Source organism: Heteronotia binoei, chromosome 13 (genome assembly GCF_032191835.1).
Source record: "Heteronotia binoei isolate CCM8104 ecotype False Entrance Well chromosome 13, APGP_CSIRO_Hbin_v1, whole genome shotgun sequence".
Taxonomy (NCBI): Eukaryota; Metazoa; Chordata; class Lepidosauria; order Squamata; family Gekkonidae; genus Heteronotia; species Heteronotia binoei.
Window position 1 is genome coordinate 14,451,533 of NC_083235.1, and position 21,605 is coordinate 14,473,137.

Sequence of the window (21,605 nt, forward strand, 5' to 3'; positions counted from 1 at the left end):
TGTGGCAGTTGTCGCTCTGCCGGTTGCAGTGCGCATTCAGAAACTCTGTGTCTGAGTGGAAAAACTTGAGCTAGCAGTTATGCAGCCTCAATTGGTGTCCTTAAATACAAAAGAACAGAAAAACAAAATGCATTAGTCCCTCTATGTTCTTCAGCTTTGACATTTTAGCTACTAACATTTATGTTTTTGCAGAAGATATTGGATTTATATCCCACCCTATACTCTGAATCTCAGAGTCTCAGAGAGGACACAATCTCCTCTACCTACTGGCCCCCCCCATAACAAACACCCTGTGAGGTAGGTGGGGCTGAGAGAGCTCTTACAACAGCTGCCCTTTCAAGGACAACTCTTGCAAGTGCTATGGCTGACCCAAGGCCATTTCAGCAGGTGCAAGTGGAGGAGTGGGGGAATCAAACCCAGTTCTCCCAGATGAGAATCCGCGCACTTCACCACTACACCAAACTGGCTCTCGAAGTAACCTAAGGCTGGACATTATGTTTAACGCTTTCTAAAAGGATTAAGCCGGCCAAATAAAATTGCCCTGCGTTCTACACCTCTGCCCTAGTGAGAGCCATTGATTGGATTGGCGACGAGGAGTTAATGGGCAGACCTGGGACTTCAGATTTTGGCCCTGGGCCAAAGTTGTGGGTTGGACCTGCCTCATTAATGATGGTGCTTTCTGCACTGTAGGGAGCCTTCTAAGAACTCCTTAGTTAGTACACCAGAGGGGAAGGCGCTGCTGTTAATGAAGTGGCTACAGGGGATCCAGCCCTAGATCCCGGCCCCAGTTTGGCCTGGTTTCCAGATTTTGCTACCTCATGGGGGGGGCAGTTGTATTTTCTGTTTACGCCTGCACACCTATGTGTTGCATGAGAGAGAGAGAGAGAGAGTGCACCGGCAGAGTTCATCAATAGAAAGGGGGCTTGGAGTGGTAACCGCAATGTAAATTTCGGAGAAAAGCCCATGGCCCATGTGACTTGCTGGAACGGCAGGCTCTACTTCCCCACACCGAAAACCACATCCTTGTTTACATGTGGGCTAGAGATGAGTCACCCACTCCCGTGGTGCAGTGCGCGCAGCCCGCCAAACGAGCCGTCAGCCACGTCCCCCCCCCCCCCCCGGTCCTGCTTGCTTTTTTTGCTGCTGAGGAAAAGGGGGACAAGACCAGGGTGGGGAGACCGAGCTTTGGGAAAGAGGGAGGGAGCAGCTGAGATTGGCCGCATTGCTTTGCCCTCTGGGTGCTTGGCGCCACAGGCCTTGATGATAAAGGGATTTGGTCGCGAACGCCTTCCCCAGTCTTCTTCCCTCCACCTCTTTTTTAATACAAAGTCTCCGTTAATTTACTGGAGAGCTAACTTTCTGTCAACTGGTGTTGGTGGGGGGAGTCCCCATGCTTCTCACTTCCACATGCCATCACTCTGCATCGCCTCCTCCAAGTGCATGGAGGCAGGTTCCTTTTCATGGAATTCACTGCCACAGGAGGTGGCAGCAGCCGCCAATTTAGATGGCTTCAAGAGGGGATTGGGTCAGCATATGGAGCAGAGGTCCATCAGTGGCTATTAGCCACAGTGTATTGTTGGAACTCTCAGCCTGGGGCAAGTGATGCTCTGTATTCTTGGTGCTTGGGAGGGCTTCTGCTGTCCTGGCCCCACTGATGGACCTCCTGATGGCACTTGGTTTTTTTGAATACTGTGCGACACAAAGTGTTGGACTGGATGGGCCATTGGCCTGATCCAACATGGCTTCTCTTATATCTGGGGCAGTGCTGCTCTGTATTCTTGGTGCTTGGGGGGTCACAGTGGGAGGGCTTCTAGTGTCTTCGCCTCACTGATGGACCTCCTGATGGCACCTAGGTTTTTTTTGATACTGTGCAACACAAAGTGTTGGACTGGATGGGCCATTGGCCTGATCCAACATGGCTTCTCTTATGTCTGCGGCAGTGATGCTCTGTATTCTTGGTGCTTGGGGGTGGGTGGGGAAGCAGTGGGAGGACTTCTAGTGTCTTGGCCCCGCTGATGGCACCTGGGTTTTTTTTGACAATGTGTGACTCAAAGTGTTGGACTGGATGGGCCATTGGCCTGATTCAACATGGTTTCTGTCACGTTCTTATGTCTGGAGCAGTGATGCTCTGTATTCTTGGTGCTTGGGAGGGCTTCTACTGTCCTGGCCCCACTGATGAACCTCCTGATGGCACTTGGTTTTTTTGAATACTGTGCGACACAAAGTGTTGAACTGGATGGGCCACTGGCCTGATCCAACTTGGCTTCTCTTATATCTGGGGCAGTGCTGCTCTGTATTCTTGGTGCTTGGGGGGTCACAGTGGGAGGGCTTCTAGTGTCTTCGCCTCACTGATGGACCTCCTGATGGCACCTGTTTTTTTTTAATACTGTGCAACACAAAGTGTTGGACTGGATGGGCCATTGGCCTGATCCAACATGGCTTCTCTTATGTCTGGGGCAGTGATGCTCTGTATTCTTGGTGCTTGGGGGGGGGGGGGGAAGCAGTGGGAGGACTTCTAGTGTCCTGGCCCCACTGATGGCACCTGGGGTTTTTTTGACAATGTGTGACTCAAAGTGTTGGCCTGAATGGGCCATTGGCCTGATCCAGCATGGCTTCTCTCGTGTTCTTATCTGTCCTTCTAATCTTCCACTAGAGCGGTCCCTAACCTTTCTGAGCCTGCAGGCACCTTTGGAATTCTGATACAGTGTGATGGACACAGTCCCAAAATGGCTGCCACAGCTTCCTCTCAGTTCCACAGTGAAGAAGCAACGTGTGCTTTGGTGGCAGCTGCTGCCAATTCAACATTAAAAAAAAAATCCTGCACAGCCAATCAGAAACCTTGTTGGGGGAAAGTCCTGCCAGGCCCACCCACTTTCAAAAAACACAAGCGCTAGGAAAGGTGTGGGTAGGGCGCCATGGCACACACAGGCACCACGTTGGGAACCTCTGCTCTGCCAGAATCAGGTTGGCTTGGCCCAGCTATTGGTGATACAGCCAATAACAGGGAAGGTGAACCACTGCTGTGTGAGGAGGAGAGGCACCTTCACGAGGCAGCAGATTCTGAGCATTGTGAGGGGAAGCAGCGCACAAGGCAATGGCTCTGTGGCACAATCCACTGGACAGTTACCCTACACCACCTAGGGTTGCCTGGTCCCCTCGTCATGCAGGTAGGGGGATTGCGAGGGGGTGTTCTGGGAGTGGGCAGTATGTTGCGCAGTGTGCTGAAATCATGCAGAAGGGACGTCATTGCGTCGGGGACATTGGGGGGGTGATGCTTTGGTTTTGGGGCAAATCTCTATGGTAAAATTGTCATTGAACCATAAGAGTGTTGCTCAAAAATCAAGAGTGTCTACGTGACACCCCTAGTGCAGTAATGTCACTTCCGTGCGTTCCTGCTTTAAAAAAAAAAAAGCCCTGCCCTTTCCTCACATCTATCATTTACGTACATCATTGATAGTCACCCCTTCCCACTTGGGCTGAAGGTGGATTATGCAGAGCGAGTCAGTACAATCGACAGGACGGTGGTATAATTCAGTAAACAATACAATAAGATTTGCGTTATAGAACCAGCCAGAAATAAAAAAAAAAAAGAACCGAAACGAAGCTTTAGGTCTTAACGTAATACATTAAAAAGATGCAAAATGACACAGTAGTATCCTAGTTTTAGTAAGCTAAACACAGTAGTGCTGACCACGGTCCCTAATAATTTCTTTAAGTAACTTTGCGGACCATTTAGTACAGTGGAGCCCTCTTGCCTGGGTAGAAAAGCTCTCTTGGATCATTCAGTTTTGCCTTGAAAACCCCGCAAGCTTTACCTTTGTAATAGAGCAAGGGGTGGCTAAACTGTGATGTGGGAACCACATGTGACTTACACATATCATGTGGCTCTTGAAACTCCCACCACCCCGTTGGCTGGCCTGGAGAATGCATTTAAAGTTAAAGTTTTTTTCCACCTCTTTCTCCCTCCACTCCTTCCTTCCTTCCTTCCTTCCTTCCTTCCTTCCTTCCTTCCTTCCTTCCTTCCTTCCTTCCTTCCTTCCTTCCTTCCTTCCTTCCTTCCTTCCTTCCTTCCTACCTCTGATGTTCATGCTTTGCGGCTCTCAGACATCTGCCATTTATTCTATGTGGCTCTTATGTTAAGCAAGTTTGTAATAGAGGGTTTTATGTGGACCATTCAGGATTTTGGAGGTATAATCTTTGACCAGCATGGCTGCAAACAATCGTTACACCCCCCACCGCGCCTGAGTCCGTGGGCTCTGCTGCTTGGGTCAGCGCTCCCCCAGGATCCTTCCTCCAGAAAGCGCTAGTGGGTTTTTCCCCCTTTTGTTCTGAGTGCCCCAGGGTCTTAAGCTTGCTAGATCTGTTTTCAGTTGGTTACGCCTAATGTTAGATCAAGGAGCCTAGATATGGAAACGTTTGGGAACCCCTGTGGTAAATCCCCATTCTGACATCAGGCCTTCCCCTGGCATATCAACTACAGATTTGTGGAAATAGTTACAGCAGCATTGTAAATAGGATCTGGAATCTTGGCACTTCCGTCTCATTTCTTTTTGACGTCTGCGACTGCCCCAGGCCAGGTGGCCTTTCTAGACACCTTTCCGGCAGCATTCGATTCGGCCCGTGAGTTCTGTCACCCTCCCCAAAATGATGAGGAGTTGCTCCACTTAAGGTATAAGAATCTGAGGAAGGACTTGAATTTTACACCATCTTCTTATCTTTCGGACATTCCTCAAGCGAGGCACAGATGGGCTTTTTCAAGAGCCTGCTGTAATGCCTTTCCTTCTGCGGTTTTAAGTGGTAAATTTTCCAGCTTGCCTATCCAACAGTGCTGTTGCACTTGTTCAAGTAACGCAATTGAGACAATCACACATATACTTTTACATTGTAACCTCTATCAGGATGAGAGATGTCAAATACTTATCCCATTTGGGGGAGGGATGGTGGCTCAGTGGTAGAGCATCTGCTTGGTAAGCGGAAGGTCCCAGGTTCAATCCCCGGCATCTCCAACTAAAAGGGTCCAGGCAAATAGGTGTGAAAAACCTTAGCTTGAGACCCTGGAGAGCCGCTGCCAGTCTGAGTAGACAATACTGACTTTGATGGACCCGGGGTCTGATTCAGTATAAGGCAGCTTCATATGTTCATTACTTTGGGATAGCCAGTTTGGTGTAGTGGTTAAGTGTGCAGACTCTTTATCTGGAAGAACCAGGTTTGATTCCCCACTCCTCCACTTGCAGCTGCTGGAATGGCCTCGGGTTAGCTGTAGCTCTCACAAGAGTTATCCTTGAAAGAGTTGTGCTCTCAGCCCCACCCACATCACAGGGTGTCTGTTGTGGGGGAGGAAGGAGATTGTGAGCCGCTCTGAGATTCGGAGTGGAGGGCGGGATATAAATTCAATATCATCTTCTCCTACTACTTTGTAAATTCAAACCCTTGCAAGACTATATCGACCTCAGACCTGAAATATTGCAGACATTCCTGTTAAGGGGTAGTCAGAAACGGTTAACACGTATGGTAGCCAAATTCCGTGTATTAGCTCTTAGGAAAAGGAATTGTGTGATTAAAAAGGTAAAGGTAGTCAGTCCCCTGTGCAAGCACCAGTCATTTCTGACCCTGGGGTGACGTCGCATTATGACGTTTTCACGGCAGGCTTTTTATGGGGTGGTTTGCCATGGCCTTCCCCAGTCATCTACACTTTCCCCCCAGCAAGCTGGGGACTCATTTGACCGACCTCGGAAGGATGGAAGGCTGAGTCAACCTTGAGCTCCGCTACCTGAACCCAGCTTCCGCCGGGATCGAACTCAGGTCGTGAGCCGAGTTTAGGACTGCAGTACTGCAGTTTCACCACTCTGCGCCACGGGGATTAAGAGAATGTAATTGATTTAGAACTTATTGTCATGTACTTTTTAAAAAACTCCTTTCTACTTGCTTCAAACCGGCTGGTCCTTGGACCATAATACAGAATTCACAGGTGGACGGATGGATGGATTCTGTGACCCTTGCGGGGCCGCCATCAGAGAGCTTTCCCTGTTTGCACCCTGACAAAAGAGTTGCTCCTATGGCTCAGAGCAGCCGTCTTTGCAGCCCAGCTGTCAGTTTCAAGGCTGCCTCTGGTCAGTTTCGTTTGCACCTCCCTGCCTGGCCCCCCTCAGGCATACTGAAACCGGGGCTGTGAGGTTTACTCTGGATTACTCAGCGAAGGCTTTCGTTGACCAAAGCCTCCCTTTGCAAGCAAGAGAGGAGGTGCCTCAGATATGGAACCAGACGCGACCTGCAAAACAAAGAAAGAAAATGGCAATGACTTAAAATTCTTATAGAGGCTAAATAACTTCCCAAACTGTAAACCAGCTCTTGGAGGTAGAGATTAGTACATGAATTGTTTGCTGCAAGGGAAACAAACAAAAACAGGACAATTGGTTAAGACTGATCCTTGTCGAATGGTACGTTCTACCCTTGGGGTGAAAAGTATGTACATCAGGTGCCTGCAGAAGGTACCTAGAGGCAGCACTTGCAGGCCTAGAATTCAGCAGGAGTTCACAGGAGCACAGGTCCTGAACCTTTCTGAGGGTTCCCCCCTCTTCCTCCCCACCTACCTTGACCATTGAATAGGAGGCGCAGCTGCATAACAATCCCTGGATGAGGAGAGCGGGCGGGCAGCCAGCCACCAGGGGCTTTGCCGCGCCTTAGCAGCCCTCATTAACCCCTGGAGAAGCCCACGCCATCCTTTCTCCACTTCTTATGTGATTTTAGGTGGCAGCTGGCTTGCTGGCCTTTTGACTATGGCAGTGGGGGGGAGAGCGGCCCAGGAGAGCCCCAGGTGAGCGAGGCCTGCTTGGGCTGGCTGGATCTCTAGCCAGCCCAAGCAGGCCTCGCTCACCTGGGGCTCTCCTTTCTTGCGTCGGGTTGCTTTTGGCTGCTGAGGGTGCAGCATATGCTAATGAGTTATGCCAATGAGCGCCACCACCTATTTTTCTACAAAACGACCCCTGGGTACTTGTATGCTGTAGGGACAAATCCCACCGTCAGCCATTAATTAGCCAGTCTTCCTTTCGGCAAGGGAAGGGGAAAGTCCTTCCCACCCCCAGATGTGTGACCAGTCCATCTGAGATGCACCCCAGTCTGAGATCCCCGTATTTCTTATCATGCTGGACTAGATGGACCACTGGCCTGAACCAGCAGGGCTCTTCTGATGTTCTTATGTATTTGAGTCCAGTAGCACTTGAGAGACCAACAAGAGTTTCAGGGGATAAGCTTTTGAGAGTCAGGGCTCCCTTTCTCATCCTCCTTCATCTCTTTGGAAAGGAGATGAAGAGGCTGGAGCGTAGCATCCCACTCGCCCATCGATCTGTTGGCTTGGTTTGCTGTACCGGAGGCAGAGAAGCAGAGGCACAGCGTACAGAGCGAGGGAGTCCATTGGGACACATTTCAGAGCCAGGGTTTTTTACAGCGTGAGACGCCTGTTTGGGATTGGTGCTGGACTCGGCTCCAGCTCACGCACGTAGATCAGTGACTTTGCTTAAGGGGAGAAAATTGGGTTTTCTCGGGGCTTCCTTTGGAGCCAGGGTGGTATGGTAGTTGAGTGGTGGACTCTAATCTGGAGGGCTAGTTTTGATTCCCTCTTGGGTGAAACCTGTTGGGTGACCTTGGGCCACTGTTCTCTCTGAACTCTCTCGGCTCCATCTACCTCACCAGGTGCCTGTTGTGGGGAGAGGAAGGGAAGGTGATTGTAAGCCATTTTGAGACTCCTTAGAGCAGTGGTCCCCAACCTTTTTGGCACCAGGGACCAGCACCAGGGCCGACCCACCCATGCGCTGCCCTTGCCTCCTTCCCACTTCCTTCCTGGGCAGGGGAAGGAAGTGGAAAGAAGGCAAGGGCAGTGCAAATTTTTCAGCCAGCTGCCGCTGTTGCAGTTTCCCCGCCAATCAGCTGATCGTGGAGGGTGGGTCGGCCTTTACACAGCCCCGTCCCCAGCCTTAACTTTGTGAAAATGGAGGGGGGAGAAGGAGGAGGCTCTGCGGGGTGGGGGGCAGGCTACGCGACCCAGTTATTAACAGGCCACGGCTCAGGGGTTAAGGACCCCTGCCTTAGAGCAGGGCTTTTTTTGTAGCAGGAACTCATTTGCATATTAGGCCACACACCCCTGATGTAGCCAATCCTCCTGGAGCTTTCCGTAGGCCCTGTACGAAGAGCCCTGTAAGATCTTGGAGGATGGGCTACATCAGGGGTGTGTGGCCTAATAGACAAAGGAGTTCCTGCTACAAAGAAATCCCTGTGAGAAAAGAAAAGCATAAAAACAATTTCATTCACTACTGCTTTCCTCCCCCTCCCCTTCAAACAGTCCTTGGATTGCCTTGACGATCTCCTGTTTCTTCCTTACAGCCGACCAGGTATACGGTGACCAGGACATGCACGAAGTGGTCAGGAAGCACTGCATGGACTACCTGGTGAGTGAGGGAGGCAACACAAAGCGGGCAGAGCTCTTTGCTTATCGTAGGTCTGGTTCTTGCATCTGGGGGTTTTTGAGCTGGAGCTCCATGTTCTATGAAGGCAGAGGTGGAATTCTAGCAAGAGCTCCTTTGCATATTAGGCCACACACCTCTGATGTAACCAATCCTCCAAGAGCTTACAGGGCTCCTTTTTTGTAAGCTCCTGGAGGATTGGCTACATCAGAGGGATGTGGCCTAATATGCAAATGAGCACCTGCTTGAATTCCATCCCTGTGTGAAGCTACTCAGCAGCCAGTCAGGAACCCCAACTTCTCATACTGGGGCCCACCCTGAGGAGCAGAGTTCTGCCAGCGAGCATGAAGAGCGTGATGGTGTAGACCAGGGGTGACGAACTCATTAGTTATGAGGGACGGATCTGACATAAATGAGACTTTGTCAGTCGGGCCAGGCCACGTCAGGCTGGGCCATGTGTATACCTATTTAAGATAAGGTAGCAGATATATAAACTTTATAAAAGACATAGACAAACACAAGGTTTTTTAAAAAAAAAAACTTAAAACATGCTTAAGACATTAGCACTAGTCGGTCTTAAAGGTGCTTTCTTTGTTTCTCTCCCATGGGATCCAGGGACTGAGCAAAGGAAGCTCTGGTTGTTTCCTTCCTTCCTCAGGGGACCACGAGGGGGAGGAGCCTCAGCCAATAGAAAGAAGAGAGGCTTGGCTCACTTGCTCTGCTGCACAATTTGAGAGAGTCTGGCAAAGCAAGCTCTCCCTCTCCCCCCTTCCTTCCCAAGGGAGGAGCCTCAGTTGATGGAGAAAATAGAGGTTTTGCTCTGTAGCTCCTGCGGGATTGAGCAAGCCTTGCAAAGCAAGCTGAGGTGCAGAAGGAAGCAAGAGAGAGGGAGAAGGAAACAGATGCCAGCCAGTTGCTCAGGGGCCTGATAGAAACCCTCAAGGGGCCTGATTCGGCCCCTGGGCCACATGTTTGACACCCCTGAGTTAGAGAATACAGAGAGTGAGTAAAATGCGGAATTTGCTGCCAGTGGATGTAGTGGTGGCCACCAGAGTCAAAAGGGGATTAGATAGATTCTTGGCAGATAAACCTGCCAATGGCTACTAGCCATGGCGGCTGAGGGGAACCTCCACATTCAGAGGTACTAAGCCTCTGAATCCCAGAGCCTGGAGGCAACATCAGGGGAATGCGTCGGCCTCTCTGCCCTGCTGTTGGCCCTCCAGAGGAACTGACTGGCCACTGTGTGAGACAGGATGCTGGACTAGATGGACCACTGGTCTGATCCAGCAGGGCTCTTCTGAGGTTCTTACGAATACCTCAGCCTCTATGCCTGTTGTTGACCCTCCAGAGGAACTGGCTGGCCACTGCGTGAGACAGGATGGTGGACTAGATGGACCATGGGTCTGATCCAGCATGGCTCTTCTGATGTTCTTATGAAGGCCTCGGCCTCTGTGCCTGTTGTTGGCCCTCCAGAGGAACTGGCTGGCCACTGTGTGAGACAGAATGCTGGATTAGATGGGCCCCTGGTCTGATCCAGCACAGCTTTTCTGATTTTCTTACAAAGGCCTCGGCCTCTATGCCTGTTGTTGGCCCTCCAGAGGAACTGGCTGGCCACTGTGTGAGGCAGGATTCTAGACTAGATGGACCACTGGTCCAATCCAGCAGGGCTTTTCTGACGTTCTTATGTATTTGAGTCCAGTAGCACTTTGGAGACCAACAAGAGTTTCAGGACATAAGCTTTTGAGAGTCAGGGCTCCCTTTGTCAACCCCTAATCTTGAGGCCCTTCTGTATCGCAGATGAAGAACGCCGATTACTTCTCCAATTACGTGACGGAAGATTTCACCACTTACATCAACCGGAAGCGGAAAAACAACTGTCACGGCAACCATATCGAGATGCAGGCAATGGCGGAGATGTACAACCGACCTGTGGAGGTTTACCAGTACGGTACAGGTACGTGCTCCGGGTTTCAGCATCTGTCCCGTTGGCTTTGTGCGTGTGCCTCTGTCCCCCACCAAGGTGGGCAGGGAGAGGAAGGTGATAATTCTGCATCTCGCGAAACTGCCCTCTGTTCCCCCCAGAGCCCATCAACACTTTCCACGGCATCCATCAGAACGAGGATGAGCCCATCCGGGTCAGCTACCACCGCAACATCCATTACAACTCCGTGGTGAACCCTAACAAGGCCACCATTGGCGTGGGGCTGGGGCTGCCCTCCTTCAAGCCAGGGGTGAGTCTTGACCTGGGCAAGGGAGGTTGGGGATCAGCATCCCTGTCCACCCGGGGCTTCTTGCAGGTGTCCTCTCTTCGTGCAGGATGTGACCTACGGCAGCTGCAATCATTTGGATTGCTGGACTTCCTAAGAGATGGGCGGCCCAACTTGCTTAACATAAGAGACACACAGAACAAAAATCAGATGTTTGAGAGCCGCAAGATATGAACAAATATTACACGTCTTTATTAAAACTTACGATACTTCATTTGTGCGGAAAGATAAAATACATATTCATGCACTTTACAACATGACCATGCTAGAAGGAGACTTTTTAAATAACAGAAGCTGGGCATAACAGTCCCCATAAAACCAGCGTAGGGAAAGGTTAGGGGAGTATTTTTTGGCACCAGTGGGAGAAGGAAATACGCATGTACCATAGAAATCACCGACCACCAGTGCCAGTGGGAGAAGGATCATGATGAATCTCTCTATGCCTTGACACCAAGGTTAGTAAATCCAGCTCCTACAAGAGCTATGAAACTTAAGAGGGAACCCTGCACAGCCCTCTTTAATTCCATCCCTTCTTCCAGTGGCTCCCTCGGCTCTTGTGCTCTCTTTCCTTGCTCTAGGTCTCTGGGTGACCTCTGTGGTGGTGGTGGTGAGCTTGCAAGCCTGCCTATTTCCTCCTCCTTCCCCACTTCACACATGGCAAAAATAGTTGCCTGCCTATGGGTCAGTGCTCAGAGGCTGACTGAGGTCCCAATGCTAAGCATGCTTATGTGAGAGTAAGCCTGCATTAAGTTCCTCCTCGACATCTGGGAGCCGTACAATATGCGCGAAAGAGCCGCGTGTGGCTCCTGAGCCACAGTTTGGCCACCCCTGCCCTATCCGTCAGCACAGGAAGGAGTGACATAATTGGCCTGGGTAGACGTATGAACATATGAAGCTGCCTTATACTGAATCAGACGCTCCTGGGTCCATCAGTATTGTCTACTCAAGACCGGCAGCGGCTCTCCCGGGTCTCAAGCTGAGGCTTTTCACGCCTACTTGCCTGGACCCTTTTTAGTTGGAGATGCCGAGGATTGAACCTGGGACCTTCGGCTTACCAAGCAGATGCTCTACCACTGAGCCATCGTCCCTCCCAGGTGCTGATGCCCTTGGAGGGGTGGATGGATTACGGTGGCGCCAACCTTCTGCTGGGCAGAATCTGCCCAGGGTGCAGGACTTGCGCCTTGCCGATCACCTCGTTGCTGCCATCATGTTTCCGGTGCGGCCATCCAGCCATTCTGGCAGGACCGGATGAAGAAGCGCAGCGAAATTAGCAGCACCAGCACAACCTCTCCGGCTATTTCCAAGCCAGCATTTCCAGGCAAATGTGTCCTGGGTTTCTAGGAAGCCCACCAGATGGGTCCTCTTTTGGATCTGGGAAAGTAGCCATTGGCCCAAGGCAGTGTCCCATTAATTTCACCACCTGCTCTCCCTGGCAGGGAGAAAGTGACTGCATCCCTCCTCTTGGGTGGCCACAGGGTACATCAGGGGTGTCGAACTCATTTCTTATGAGGGCTGAATCAGACACAAATGAGACCTTGTTGGGCCAGGCCATGTGTGTACCTATTTGAGATTCGGTAGCAGAGATGTAAACTTTATAAAGGACACAGACAAACACAATTCAAGATTTTTTTTAAAAAAAAACTTAAAACATTGTTAAAACGTTAGCACTCATTGGTCTTAAAAGTGCTTTCTTGTATTTCTTCCATGGGATCCAGGGAACTGGGCAAAGGAAGCTCTGGCTTTTCCTTCCTTCCCCAGGAGAGGGAGGATCCTCAGCCAATAGAAGGAAGAGAGGCTTGGCACAGTACCTCCTGTGTGACTGAGAGACCCTGGCAAAGCAAGCTCTGCCTCCCCCCCCCCTTCCTCCCCAAGGGAGGAGCCTCAGCCAGTGGAGAAAATAGAGGTTTTGCTCTGTAGCTCCTGTGGGATTGAGCAAGACTGGCAAAGCAAGCTGTGATGCAGAAGGAAGCAAGAGAGAGGGAGAAGGAAGCAGATGCCTGCCAGTTGCTCGGGGGCCTGATAGGAGCCCTCCAGGGGCCTGATTTGGCCCTCGGGCCACATGTTTGACACCCCGGGTAGATGTTTCTCGTTCTGTCCAAATGGTGTATTTCCTAGCAGCTGGCAGGACTCAGGCTCCAGTCCATTGCAGGGATGGGGGCAGGGCTCAGCCTGGTTTTCCCACAAGGGGCCCTGAAAGCTTCCCCCTTCTCGCAGTACGCCGAGCAGTCCTTGATGAAGAACGCGATCAAGACGTCGGAGGAGTCGTGGATCGAGCAGCAGATGCTGGAGGACAAGAAGCGAGCGACGGACTGGGAGGCAACCAACGAGGCCATCGAGGAGCAGGTCGCCCGGGAGTCTTACCTGCAGTGGCTGCGGGACCAGGAAAAGCAGGCCAGACAGGTTGGTTTGACTCCTCGGGCGGGAGGGCAGCGAGGGCGATCGGAGAAGGGCTGAGGATGCCTTTTCCCTGCCCTTGACCATTGTTGGCTTGGAAGAAGGGGGGTTTTTTGTAGCAGGGACTCCTTTGCATATTAGGCCTCACTCCCCCTGATGTAGCCAATCCTCCTGGAGTTTACAAGTAGGCTCTGTAAGAAGAGCCCTGTAAGCTCCAGAAGGATTGGCTACATCCAGGGGTGGAATTCTAGCAGGAGCTCCTTTGCATGTTAGGCCACACACCCTGATATATCCAATCCTCCAAGAGCTTACAAGTAGGCCCTGTAACAAGAGCCCTGTAAGCTCCAGGAGGATTGGCTACTTCAGGGGGTGCGGCCTAATATGCAAAGGAGTTCCTGCTACAAAAAAAAGCCCTGCTTTGTGGGGTGGGGAATGAGCTCAGTCACTCAGTTCCCTGAAGGCTTTTGCCGTCTTCTCCCCGCAGCCTCGTAAAGCCAGCGCCACCTGCAGCTCCGCCACAGCGGCCGCAGCCAGCGGCTTGGAAGAATGGAGCGGCCGCTCCCCCCGTCAGCGCAGCTCAGCGTCTTCCCCGGAGCACCCGGAGCTGCACAACGAGCTGAACGCTGCCAAGCCCGCCTCCCCCGGGAGCACCGCCGCTCTAGCACTTACCAAACCCCCCTCGCCCTGCGCCCCCGGTGAGCACAGCTGGGGGAGCGCCAGATTTCTTTGACGGAGAGCTAACGAGTCAGGGAACGCTGGGCTGGCAGGGGAGGGGGCTGCAGGGGCCCGACGGGAGAATGGGCTCGGTAAAGACTTGGGGACCTCTCGAACATATGAACCAGCATGCTCAGCCTCCTGTAAGTGAAAAGGGATGTGCCTCTCTTTATAACCCATGCGGTAGCACAAGGCCGTGCAGTCGACCTCCTGCAGGCTTTCCTAGAGGAGCAAGACGAAAACAATGCAGTTTACAACAAGGTGAAAAAAAGGTAGTCCCCTGTGCAAGCACCAGTCGTTTCCGACTCTGGGGTGACGTTGCTTTCACAACGTTTTCACGGCAGACTTTTTACAGGGTGGTTTGCCATTGCCTTCCCCAGTCCTCTACACTTTCCCCCCCAGCAAGCTGGGTGCTCATTTGACCAACCTCGGAAGGATGGAAGGCTGAGTCGACCTGGAGCCGGCTACCTGAACCAGCTTTCACTGGGATCGAACTCAAGTCATGAGCAGAGGGCTCTGACTGCAATACTGCAACTTTTACCACTATGCGCCACATGGCTCTTTTTACAACAAACATCCATATAATTATATTATAATGTAAAGCAGTTAGAAAACATTAGTGTGGTTACAGTCCATGAATGGTGAAAAACTTTTCCAGTCCAAACGAGGTGTTCTACAGATGTAGTCCCAAGACCATACCATGAATGAAATAGAGAATTCTTTCCTCCATTCTTCCACTAGCCAATGGGACTTCTCTTGAACAAGAGACAAGCTTCTAATTGGGAGAAAAGGATCCCTGAGCCCAACTTGCTATTCAAATATAAGCAGTTTCGTGTCTTCTTCAAGAGCTCCGTCATTTCTCATCATTGTCTCAAACAAGTAACTCCCAGCTATAAGGGTAGCCTTGGTTTCTTCCAAGGCTAACCCTGAAAACCTATTCATATTTGATTTATGTTTATTTAGAAGACCTTAGATTTATACCCCGCCCTCCTCTCTGAATCAGAGTCTCAGAGTGGCTTACAATCTCCTTTATCTTCTTCCCCCACAACAGACACCCTGTGAGGTGGGTGGAGCTGAGAGAGCTCTCACCTTTCAAGGACAGCTCTGTGAGAGCTATGGCTGACCCAGGACCATTCCAGCAGCTGCAAGTGGAGGAGTGGGGAATCAAATCCAGTTCTCCCAGATAAGAGTCCGCACACTTAACCACTACACCAAACTGGCTCCCAACACTGAGAGGAGGAGGAGGAATTGGATTTATATCTCACTCTCCACTCTGAATCTCAGAGTCCCAGAGTGGCTCACAATCTCCTTTACCTTCCTCCCCCACAACAGACACCCTGTGAAGTGGGTGGGGCTGGAGAGGGCTCTCCCAGCAGCTGCCCTTTCAAGGACAACTTCTGCCAGAGCTATGGCTGACCCAGGACCATTCCAGCAGGTGCAAGGGGAGGAGTGGGGAATCAAATCCGGTTCTCCCAGATAAGAGTCCGCACACTTAACCACTACATTAAACTGGCTCCCAACACTGAGAGAAGGAGGAGGAGGAGGAATTGGATTTATATCTCACTCTCCACTCCGAATCTCAGAGTCCCAGAGTGGCTCACAATCTCCTTTACCTTCCTCCCCCACAACAGACACCCTGCGAGGTGGGTGGGGCTGTAGAGGGCTCTCACAGCAGCTGCCCTTTCAAGGACAACCTCTGCCAGAGCTATGGCTGACCCAAGGCCATGCTAGCAGGTGCAATTGGAGGAGTGGGGAATCAGACCCGGTTCTCCCAGATAAGAGTCCACACACCAGAATGACTCCCCAATGGGGCCCCATAGCAGCTGACCTCATTCTCCTCTGCTGTCGTTTCACTCTCACGACAGCCCATGAGATTGGTTAGGCTGAGAGCCTGAGATCGCCCAGCAGGCTTATGTGGCAGACTGGAAATGCAAACCTGGCCTCTCAGATCCTGGTGTCAAACTTTTCACCACTACCCCAAGCTGACGTACTTGCAGGTTGCGACCATCTCTAAGGGCCACAAAAGATGCAGCTCCAACTGGTCCTTTCGGGGGGTGGGGGGAGGTGGAAATAGTGGCTGACAGCTTCTTGTGGAGGAAGGGGATTCCAGATTCTGAATGTGGAAAGATGAATTAACACGCCCTGGGTATCGCTGACTTCTGCTTCCTGAATCCTCCTTTCCCAGGTACAAGCAGCCAGCTGTCAGCCGGCGGTGGCCGAGCAACCCCTCCCTTAGTGTCGTTGTATCCGGCCTTGGAGTGTCGGGCTATAATGCAGCAGATGTCCCCCACGGCATTTGGTAAGAGCTCTGCTTTGGGTGCGGCAGCCAGACTGGAGTGTCTGTGTGTGTGAGAGAGAGAGTGAGAAAGAGTGTGTGTGTGAGAGAGAGTGAGAAATCGAGTTTGAGTGTGTGTGTGAGAGCGTAACAAAGTGTGTGTGTGTGAGAGAGTGAGAGTAAGAGTGTGTGTGAGTGACAATGTGTGTGTGTGTGAGAGAGAGTGATAAATCGAGTGTGAGAGTGTGTGTAAGAGAGAAAGTGAGTGTGAGAAAGAATGTGTGTGAGAGTGTGAGAAAGTGACAGTGTGTGTGTGAGAAAATGAGTGAGTGTGTAAGAGAGTGTGTGTGTGTGTGAGTGACAAAGAGAGAGTGTGTGTGTGAGAGAGAGAGATGAAAATTTTGACCCTTCGCCCACTGAAAACCAAACACCAGTGTCCTTTCCAGGCCTTTCTGCACATACCAACCAGTCTCCCTCCAGTACAAAATCTCCTTAATTTTTCCCGCCAATCAAAACCGCACCAGTCAGTCCATACACCCTCTCGGTCTTCTTGTCTCCTTTGTGCTTGGAATCAGCAGGGAATGCGTTGACTTTAGAGTTTCGAGCTTGAACTGCAGAAGGAGCTTCAGGAGACATCTCACGGTGGCCTTGGAATGCATGGGAGAAAGTGGAGCTCAGTTGCATGAAGCCTGCTTGCTTGGCCTCTGTGGCAGGAGGAAAGGGCAAGAGTCCAGGAGCACCTGAAAGACTAACCCCGTTTGTGGCAGGGCAGGAGCTTTCCTAAGGTCCTGAAGAGACGAGGGGTGACCCACGAAAACTCATCTCCTGCCACAGATTTTCTTAGTCTTTTCAGTGCTGGTGGACTCTTGCTGCTTCCTGCTGCTGCAGACAGATTTAACAGGGCGACCCATCTTGATCTGCCTCATTGTTCTGTTGCTGTTTTCAGCAAAACCAACCCCACGCTCAAGTTTTTATCTGTCATCTCTACGGGTTGGAAACTTGGTTTTAAAATGTCAATAGTTGGATTCCACAGTCGATGGCCATTTTCAACGTGGCACGATCGCAGCCGTGCAGATTTTTCAGAGCAGCGGACAGTAAAACTGCCGGGGCCGGTGTGCGGGAGTAGGTGGGGTAGGTGGCTGCCTGGGGCGCTACTCCACCTGGGGGCGCTACTGGGTGCCCCCTTACTCCCCTTGCCCAGTGCCCAGCGCACTACGCTCTACAGAGGCTTCCAAAGAGCACGTTTTTTTTAGCGGCGCCCGGCCACTTCCAGGTTGAACGTGGCCGAGCAGTGCCTTCCCATGAAGGCGCCACTCGGCCGCTTTCAACCTGAAAGCGGCTGGGCGCCACTAAAACACCGCGTTCCTTGGAGGCTTTCTTGGAAGCTTCCAAAGAGCATAGTGCGGGGGGAAGCATGCCACCCGTCGCTCTTTCGACCCCCTCGTGAAGTCACCTCCAGTGACATCATTGTGCCACACGCGAAACAAATTATAAAGTGAGCTTGTGGGGTGGGGGGAGGCGCAGGGGTGTGCCTCGAGCGGGAGAACCCCTAGCGCCGGCTCTGAAAACTGCACCTTGTCTCTTGCATGCTTTCCTAGGAATGGGTTCGTTTTCTGAGAGCGAGAGAGAGCGAAAGCGAGACCGCAGGGTCTTGTGAGTCTTAATTCATCTCTGGCTGCAGGATACCAAGTCGGAAAAGAATTTGAGCATTGCGAGAGAGCCGGGGGGGAATCCTTGGTGCGGCTGAAAGGAATTTTAATTCAGAATTTGAAACTGAAATCGTCCAGAACTCCCCCTTTTTGAGTCTACAGTGGAAATACTTAGATTCTAAAACATGGAGTTCAGTTTCTGAGGGCGGGGCAAGATTGCTGTTGTCGCTAGGCCTCTCGTTTACCATCCAGGTTAGAGAATAGCAGCCCCCAGCCCAAATGTTCTGCCCTGGAGGAATTGAAGAGCAGAACAAATGGCCTCCACGTAGTGCTCCTCTAGGAGGTTCTCTCATCTCTGTGGTAAAGGCCATAGAGACTAGGGGAGGCCTAGAGTGCCACCCCGAAATGACACTGTATTGCCCCCAAGCTCTGCCCTCCCCAAGCACCGCCTGCGATATCCCCCAGTATTTGCCGTGTTGGACACCATAGCCATTGCCCAAAGCTGAAACCTACTAATTCTGACCCTGGAAAGTTTGGTGATTTGAACGTGTTTAACCCTTTATTTGCGTGGGACGTCTTTTCAGCTCTGCTTGTGGAGTTCTGAAAACACGCACTGAAGTAGTTGACGTGAGGGCAGCCATATTGCATTTGCCGCTGAAGCCCAGCGGGGTCAATGCTGGAACGCCGGCTGGGCGGACACCAGACTGCGGGAGATGGAAGCAGTTCCGTTTGGCGGGGCGAGGGGATCAGGAAGCAGACGGCACCTGCAGCAAGAGGGTGTCAAAGGAGCGGCTCTTTCCTCTGGGGCAAACTCACACACCCCTTTCTCCTCCTCCCCCTAGGCCTGAGCGACTGGGACGACGACGAAATCCTGGCATCGGTGCTAGCGGTGTCGCAACAGGAGTACTTGGAAAGCATGAAGAAGAGCGCCCTGCATAGAGACAGTGGTTCCGACAAGAGTTGATAACTCGCCGGGGCCCGCCCGGTGCTCGCCCGACACCCCTTAGGTGCATGTTTTGGCAGGAAGGATGACAATACCTGGGACCCCTCCCCTCCTCCTCCGCTGCTGCTGATCCAGGCTCCTTCGGCCGCTCTGCGCTCTCCCCACTTTGAGCTCTCTGCATCCGACTCCCCCCACCAGTGCAAGGAGGGAGGAGGCACACGAGAGGGACAGGACCTCCTACACGAGGAGCTGGAATATGCACAGACTGGGGCGCGCTGGGCCTCTCCTCCCCCCCTTTCATCAGCCCTTCCTTCATTATTAAAGGCAACGATCGATCCGGTCCGGAGGGAGCCTCTCCCCGCTTCGAGGGGGGTGCAGCTCGACCTCGGGGAAGTGAACTGAAGTTGGATTGGGGGGGGGGGGGGGACAGAGCGAAGCTTTGCAAGTGAGGGAGCCGCCCCCTCCCTTTCCTTTCCCGGATTCTGCAGTGCAGTAAATAGGAGAGTGTGCGGGGTTAGGGGAGAAGTTTCCTGCTCTTCTCACTGGTGTCCTGCCCCCTCCGGGAAAGGGACGACAGGGCAGGAGGCCCCGGTCCTGCAGCCGTTTAAAATCATGCGGCCTTCATCGCCGGGGGCAAAGGGGGGGAGGTTCCGCTTCTCATCTGCACCGGAACCCACTCAGATCGCTGTCATTTTCCTCCTCCTCTCCTCTTCATCTCTCTGCACTCCCCCATCGGTTGACCTGCAGTGCCTGACCTCCACCAAGCCTCAGCGCTCCTCTGGGTCTCGCTCACTCCAGCTCGCTTCACGGGTCGTCGCTGGCCTTTTCTCCTGCTGCCGCCTCTTCCACTCTCCCCGTGCCTAGCAGCAGGGGAAGGCCGCCGCTCACCTCTCAGCCCGACTTCCCCCTTGGCAGTCAGCCAGCCTGGCCTTAATAGCAGAACACCGACAGAAGGTCAAAGGGTGGGGGTGGCCGCTTCCGGGGTGGTCAGGGGCCCGCCCGTAGAAACTGCTCCTTGAATCCCAGGAAGAGGGCCAGTTCCAACAAGGGGGAAGGGGGGGGGAACTGGTCTGCTAGCTTCTAGACCACTTGGTGCAAAATAACCCCTCCAGAATCGGCCTCTGGCAACCTTACCTCTTTCAGCCGTGGCGTCTTCCTTGCTCCCGCTACAGTCATCACCACCACCACCCCCCACTGGACTCTCCTATATGCTATCTGTGACCTCGATCTCCGGGACTGAAGCCGATCCTTCCAGCTGTCCGTTCTCAAGCCAAGGGTGCGCCATCAGCCGCTCGCTTCCATGTTGCGCCTCCGCGCCAAGTCTCAAATCCTAGAAAGGGGTGGGCAGGAGTCGGTCACGCTTCTGGCCCCTTAACCTTCGGGAGATCCGAAGAGGTGGTTTCACAGACCCGGGGGCCTACCTGCTGCTATAGGAACACGGATCCGGGAAACCCCACCCCGTTAGAAGACTGGTTTTAAAATAATCTGGTGCCTGAAATAAAGTATGGGCAGAGTTGACCTCCTGCACTGCTTCTCTCTCTATTTCTCTCTTCCCACCCGCCCCCTGCTTCTCTTCCTTTGTCCTTCCTTCCCCCTTCTAACCTCTGGGGCAGGGGGTTATCTCAGTACAAACCAGGAACCAACAGGGACACCGTGATTCCTGTCCTCAGTGAGAACAAAATCACCCAGCCTCCCTTGCTCAATCATACACTTTCTAACCCCCCAGGAAACTTTTCCCCCTTTTGTGGGCGGCGCCTTGGGGCCACTCACCCAGAGGCTCCGCCCAGGTGCTGGTGGTTGCACCAGTGGAAATCTCAAGATGCCTTGACCGGGAACGCCAAATTCTGCAAGGCCGGTGTAAGCAGAGTAAATTATGTAAATACGACTTTTATTTGATCTAGTAAAGCAAATCAAATAGATTTTTGAGATATATTAAATGGAGAATGCCCACACTGTGCATAGCATCGCTGGTCGCGTCGCCTTCGGCTTGTTCTTTGGAAGGGGTTTCGGGCGGGAGGGGGGAGGGATTGCTTGGGTGGCGACTGGGGAGGGGTCAGCGGGAAAGCCCCTGGGAGCTGTGTAGTTTTTATTTTATTGTCGATCGGTGTTCTTTATAGGCCACCTTTCTCACAAGAACTCAAGACGTGTGCACACAGTGGATCAGTACAGTCAACAAAATGGGATTTTCAGTAGCCAATACTTTAGGATTTTAGAAGACCAGAACCATGAGAAGGAACCGAAGCATAGCATAAGTATTTACATAACACATTAAGTCAGGGGTGTCAAACATGCAGCCCAGGGACCAAATCAGGCACCCAGAGGGCTCCTATCAAGCTCCTGAGCAACCAGCTGTCATCTGCTTCCTTCTCCCTCTCTCTTGCTTCCTTCTGCATCACAGCTTGCTTTGCCAGGTGTGCTCAATCATACAGGCGTTACAGAGCAAAGCCTCTATCTTCTCCATTGGCTGAGGCTCCTCCCGTGTGGAGAGGGGGCGGGAGGAAATAGCTTGCTTTGCCAGGCACTCAATTGCACAGCAGAGCTACTGCGCCAAGCCTCACTTCCTTCTATTGGCTGATACTCCTCACCCTCTGGTTCCCTGAGGGAGGGAGGAAAGAGCCAGGGCTTCCTTTGCCCTGTTCCCTGGATCCCATGGGAGAAATACAAAGAAATCACCTTTTTAGACCAATGAGTGCTAATGTTTTAAGCACGTTTTAAGAAATCGTCATGTTCATGTCCTTTAGGAACCTGCTACCTGGCATTACATTTCATGACACACACAGCCCAACCCGAGGTCTCGTTTTATGTCAGATCCAGCCCTCATGGCAAATGAGTTTGACACCCCTGCATTAAGTGGTACAGAAATTACTTACGTAGAATCATACTTACAATAGAAGAAGAGAAGGCTTT

General features: G+C 52.1%; 1 protein-coding gene across 2 annotated transcripts in view; it reads left to right on the forward strand.

Annotated features, from left to right (window-relative positions):
* Nucleotides 1–20,650, forward strand: part of OTUD5 (OTU deubiquitinase 5) — a 74,157-nt gene extending 53,507 nt beyond the window's left edge. For both annotated transcript variants that reach the window (XM_060252743.1, XM_060252744.1), the window contains exons 3-9: nucleotides 8,377–8,441; nucleotides 10,254–10,410; nucleotides 10,539–10,687; nucleotides 12,938–13,123; nucleotides 13,602–13,812; nucleotides 16,017–16,130; nucleotides 18,598–20,650. In XM_060252743.1, the coding sequence (XP_060108726.1) occupies nucleotides 8,377–8,441; nucleotides 10,254–10,410; nucleotides 10,539–10,687; nucleotides 12,938–13,123; nucleotides 13,602–13,812; nucleotides 16,017–16,130; nucleotides 18,598–18,719 (1,004 nt within the window). In that variant the 3' untranslated portion in view covers nucleotides 18,720–20,650. The remainder of the gene's footprint in view (nucleotides 1–8,376; nucleotides 8,442–10,253; nucleotides 10,411–10,538; nucleotides 10,688–12,937; nucleotides 13,124–13,601; nucleotides 13,813–16,016; nucleotides 16,131–18,597) is intronic.
* The last annotated feature ends 955 nt before the right edge of the window (nucleotides 20,651–21,605 follow it).